The 5,366-nt window shown below is 49.0% G+C and overlaps 1 protein-coding gene across 1 annotated transcript; it reads right to left on the bottom strand.

Moving 5' to 3' along the window:
* Positions 1 to 4,890, bottom strand: DGCR6 (DiGeorge syndrome critical region gene 6). The gene is made up of 5 exons (XM_083417962.1): positions 4,522 to 4,890; positions 1,712 to 1,872; positions 1,217 to 1,317; positions 779 to 919; positions 1 to 429 (listed from the first exon to the last, which is right to left on the bottom strand). Exons 1-5 carry the CDS (start codon positions 4,707 to 4,709, stop codon positions 346 to 348), a joined length of 675 nt encoding a protein of 224 aa, XP_083274088.1. The 5' UTR covers positions 4,710 to 4,890; the 3' UTR covers positions 1 to 345.
* Positions 4,891 to 5,366: the final 476 nt, after the last annotated feature.

Genomic DNA, 5,366 nt, shown 5'->3' with positions numbered 1-5,366 from the left:
TGTGTGTCGTGTGTGCATATATATATATATTTTAAAAAAACAAGATATATAATAAATAAACAAACAAACGAACACAGAGTCAAACCGAACTTTGGGGCTTCCTTGGCTGTTAAGACAGCAGCAACCCTGCTTCCACCCCACACTGAAAAAAGGGGGCAACTCTCCTCCCCCACCCCACTGAGTCTTCTTCTGAGGTCTGGCAAGGGAACTGGCTGTGCCAGCCTTTATGTATCTACGTATATAAAAACACTGAGTAATCTCGTTCAGCACCACTCCCACAGAGGATCGTGGCTAGAAAAGAGGGAGAGGGGGGGAAAGCAGTTATTGTGCCCTTCTGTCCTGTGCTCAGGAGAAAGGCTTTCTAGATTGCGATTCCTTTTGCTGCAGTTTTCGGATCAGCTCCAGCAGATTCATCTGGAGAGTCAGCTCCTGTAAACAGAAAGCGATTGGTTGTTTTTTTTTAACACCACAAAGAGTCCTTTTCTTCCACCCACCCCCAAACGGTCAATATTAGGGTGCAATATGAAGTTATCCGTTGGGTTGGGAAGCAGCCAAAATGCACCAAGCCTTAATGCAGCCTCTTACTTAGCTGCTTGGCTAGTCGCTTGTGGAATCATCTCTAGACAACCAGGAAGGTGTCCCACCCCCTACTTTGAGCGCTCAAATAACTAACATAAACACGTAGGCCATGGATTTATTTGCAAGGCAGCTATATCCTTGGATTACACAGGTATGGGGCAGCATCTGTGGAAAAACCCACCCCGTTCTACACACAGACCTGCGGGTTTGTCGTGATATAAAAGCCAGAGACGCCAGCTTTCTCCAGCGTGTTCTGCTGGTCTACAACTTTCTGATCCAGTTCCAGGACAATCTTCTCATCCATCATCTGCTGCTCATCATGAATCCGCTGCTCCAGGGCCTGAGTTAAAGGTGGGTGGAAATGGGGGTGGGGTATAAAGCACAGAAATCCCGGCTGAGAAAAAGACAAATCTCAGAATCAAATGAGAGGGGGAAACACCAGCCAGTTCAACACAGCTCGCAGTGAAGGACTGCCCCCCATCGTGGTCACCATGGGCTTCCCTTGCCAACGAGCCAAGCTGTGTACTACAGAGGGAGGGAAATGCCCCAAAGTGGCTACTAGCTAATCACTGCACAAGCACGAGAGGCAACCTTCAAATAGGGAGACTGCTCTCTCTCAAGAACATGAAGGCCTTACCTCCAGCTCCCTCTGCTGAGCTGCTTTGAGAAGAGGCAAGTTGTGAGGCTTGCAGCCTTGCTGGGCTTCTTTGTGCTTATACAGCATCTCCTGCTTGAGAACTGCGGAAGGAACAAGCAGCAAAACATTATGTTTTTGTATTGTGGGGGATGCAGAAAGGCTCTGCTCCAAGATCCTAAAGATCAGCCTGCTCCCCCCCGCCCCGGGAGCTCTGCCAAATATGAACAACATCCCCAACTGCTCCATTTTTCTCTTCTGCAAAGTGTGTCGTGTGGGAGCACATATGTGCCTCTCTGGTCGTGCGCAATAATTTGGAACAGCCACCAACCACTTCCTGATCCTGTACTCATCAGCTGGAAGGCAGCCCTTGTCTCACTCATTCAGAGGATGAGGAGAAAATCACTTTCTGTATTTTAACCACCCCTGACTGGCGATTGAGAGAGGCTGTTTGATGAAGGCCTGGTCAATTCCTACAAGGGATCGAGCCCGTCTTACCTCGGTGCTCGTTGTGGAGCTTGAGCCGCTGGTTGTAGAGGTTTCTTTCCATCAGGTGCTGGATGTCGAGCAGGCCCTGGACGATCTCAAAGACCGTCCCATCAATAAGCGCCATGGCCAGGTCATTGAGGATGGTGTATGACAGCCTCTGCTGGGAAGAACTGCCAAGAAAGCACAGCACAGAGTCAAGGGAACATCGCGCACCCCTGTGCCACTCAGAAGTTGGTGTCACGATGGGAAATTTGTGGTCCTCCAGAGGTTGCTGAGCTCTAACTCCCATCACGTCTGTTGACTCTGGTTTAGGAGTAAAGATGCCTCAATATAAGGGTGGCTTGTGTCCACTGGGACTGGTAGGTCCGAAAGCAGGGAGCCCAACAGTAGGTGGCGCCAGAGCCAATGAAAGGCAGAGTCAACAGTTCATGAAGGAGGCAGGGCTGGTTGTTAAGTAAGAAGGCTGGCCGATTATGGCTGGCTGAGGGCAGACCAAGGTTGGTGGGGGCACTGGGGCGAAGCCCCCCATTTTTCCAGATGGTAAAGGTTAAAGGACCCCTGGATGGTTAAGTCCAATCAAACTTGACTATGGGGTTGTGCCACTCATCTTGCTTTCAGGCCGAGGGAGCCGGCATTTGTCCACAGACAGCTTTCTGGGTCTGATGGCCAGCATGACTAAACCGCTTCTGACACAACAGGACACTGTGATGGAAGCCAGAGCACACGGAAAACCCGTTTACCTTCCCGCCGCAGCTGTACCTATTTATCTACTTGCACTGGCGCGCTTTCAAACTGCTAGGTTGGCAGGAGCTGGGACAGAGCGACAGGAGCTCACCCCGTCATGAGGATTCGAACCGCCGACCTTCTGATCTGCAAGCCCAAGAGGCTCAGTGGTTTAGACCACAGCACCACCCATCCCTAATGTCCAGATGGACCGGCCTGCCTCAGCAATAGTTCATAACTATTTTCATAGCCAGCATGCTCTTTTAGGTAGTCCCTGAGATTATGATGAAAATATGCTAAAGAGAAAGTAAAGGGTTCTTGTCTCTTTTCAATTTAGAAACTGAAAGCAACTTGCCTTTTTAGCAGCATAAGCAGCTCCAGCGGAAACATCAGAATTTTCTTTGCTCCCCTATGCAATATTTGAGGCTTTTGAGTTTTTAGGTTCTCTAGTGGCATGAGAAAAGGAGAAAAAAAATATTTCTCCATCCCATGCATAAATTTATTCACCCTCGCCTATTCTTCACCTTATTTGCTTCCCCTGCCTAAACAAAAAAGCATCAAATATCACCACCTATCCCCATAGGGGTGTTGCTGCAGCAGGCACGATCTTTTTAACAACCAATCTGCCACAATAAGTATTTTTATAATATAGAAATAAATGATAAACCTGTTAAATCCTGAATGCCTCCTCTGATGGCCTTATGATGATTTTGCTGGGCCTTTTTCTGCAGTTATAACTTCAGTTATAAGTTGCTTCGAGACGTTTTTACGTAGCCTGCAGCTAATAACTGTAATAGCAGTACTAATAATAACAATTAACAGTTTTGTGGTTTTATGTTAGAATTGTGAGCTGCCTTGAGTATCATTTCTGCAGAAAGGTGGAGACACAAAAGACTGCAACAAAATTATGTGATTATTATTTAAATATGCGTAATAAATGCATATTAAGCATTTACACCACATCTTTTCCCTAAGTAGCTCAAGATGGCTTCCTCCCTAGTTAATCCCCACAACAACCCTGTGAGGTTTGTCAGGCTGACAGGCAGCAACTGGTCCTACGTCACCCCAGTGAGTTTGATGGTTGTGCAGGGATTTGGTCTCCCGTGTCCTATTTTGATACTCTAACCACTACACCACACTAATAATAACAATTTGCTGGTTTTGTATTAAAGCAGTGAACTGCCTTGCCTCTGCAGCAAGGTGGAAACACCACTACCAACAACTTGCCACTTTGTGGTTTTAAAATGAAAACGGTGAGCTGCCTCGAGGGGGGGGGGGTTATGCAGAAAGGCGAGACACCAACCATTGCAATTAATTATTATTACTACTGTTACTACCACTGTCTGCTGCTTTGTGGTTTTTCAGATTAAAATTGTGAGCTGCCTCGAGTGCCATTTCTGAAGGCAGAAACACAATACACTGCCATCATTATTATTATTATCACCTGCAGTTTTGCATTAAAATTGCGAGATGCCTCGAGCAGTTTCTGCGGAAGGGCGGAGACGCATACCAGAGCAGCGAAATAAGTAATAATAAACTAGGACCGGAATGTAATTGAAATTAGTAAGATTTTGGAACGCAGAATTAAAGAAAACCATCACACCATCCATTCTAGCACGCGGTGGCCCACCTTATCAACATTATACAATTCGCTATTTGATCGATTGGTATTAGTAACGGTATTATAAATTGGTATTGTTTTAACGAGGCTATTATTGGATTGTAATGGAAAACTAATAAAAATTATAATATCTGAAAATAAATAGTAATAATAATTCGCAGTTAAGTGGTGGTTGTTTTTTAAATATTGAAATTGTGGGCTGCCTCCAGTCCCGTTTCTGCAGAAAGGTAGACGAAGATAACATAATAATGAAATAATAATAATAATAATAATAGGATGCAATATCCTCCAGCAGCATCCTGCCCCCCTCTCTCTTCCCCCTTTTTTATTGGGGGTCTTTTCCTTCCTCAAGCCCCTCAGGTGTGGGGATCCAAGGAAGAAAAGTCGTCCCCCTGTCCGGCCCGGGCCCTTCCCTGCGCGCTGCCCAGCCGGCGAGGGTCCGAGGCGAGGCGGCCTCCGCTGCTTCTCCCCGCACCTGGGCAGGTCCTTGACGAGGGCCTGCAGCTCGGAGAGCAGCTGGTAGTGGCGCTCCTGCTGACGGGCCAGCCGGTCGCCCCCGCCGAAGCCTCCCAGTCCCCCGGCTCCGGCTCCTGCTGTTCCGGCTCCGGCGGCCAGGCTTTCCCCGTCGTCGTCGTAGGCGAAGCCCGCGCCGAAGCGCGCCATGGCTGAGGGAGGCGGCTAGGCCCAAGCGCCAGACTCCGCCTCCCCGAGCGCCTTCCCCTCGCGCGCGCTCCCTCCGAGAGGGGCCTGCCCTTAAAAGCCAGGCGCTTCTTGCTGTGCCCGCCTACGGTGCCTCTGGCTGTAGACAGAGGACTGTCCCTCTCTCCTCCGTCGAAGCAGAACCTGCCCTGAAGTGCTTCGCTTTTGGGTGTACAGAATGAGGGCTGGGTGCTTTTGAGCTTGGGCAGAGCGCCCTTCTTATCCTACCCCCCCCAAAGCAGAACCTTAAGTGTTTTCTCTGGCTTTTGGGTCTGCAGAATGAGGACTAGGTGCCTCTGAGCATGGGCAGAGCGCCCTTCTACCCCCCCAATCAGAACCTTAAGTGTTTTCTCTGGCTTTTGGGTGTGCAGAATGAGGGCTAGGTGCCTCTGAGCATGGGCAGAGAGCCCTTCTACCCCCCCCCAGCAGAACCTTAAGTGTTTTCTCTGGCTTTTGGGTGTGCAGAATGAGGGCTGGGTGCTTCTGAGCATAGACAAAGCGCCCTTCTAACCCCCCTCCCCCAAGCAGACCCTGAAGGGTTTTCTCTGGGTTTTAGAAGTGCAGAATGAGGGCTGGGTGTTTTTGAGCATGGGCAGAGTGCCTTTATAATCCCGCCCCCCA

Source organism: Podarcis tiliguerta (genome assembly GCF_965153285.1).
Source record: "Podarcis tiliguerta genome assembly, chromosome: 16".
Taxonomy (NCBI): domain Eukaryota; kingdom Metazoa; phylum Chordata; class Lepidosauria; order Squamata; family Lacertidae; genus Podarcis; species Podarcis tiliguerta.
Note: the sequence above shows the minus strand (reverse complement) of the source record. Positions and strands in the feature narration are given on the sequence as shown.

What these genes read in the sequence shown, in the direction of transcription:
- DGCR6 (XM_083417962.1), bottom strand. Translation starts at nt 4,709, where the DNA reads ATGGCGCGCTTCGGCGCGGGCTTCGCCTACGACGACGACGGGGAAAGC. An exon ending in CTCGTCAAGGACCTGCCCAG is followed by an intron (nt 1,873 to 4,521) that starts GTGCGGGGAGAA and finishes CTTTCTTGGCAG; the next exon opens with TTCTTCCCAGCAGAGGCTGT. An exon ending in CTCAGCAGAGGGAGCTGGAG is followed by an intron (nt 920 to 1,216) that starts GTAAGGCCTTCA and finishes CCTTTAACTCAG; the next exon opens with GCCCTGGAGCAGCGGATTCA.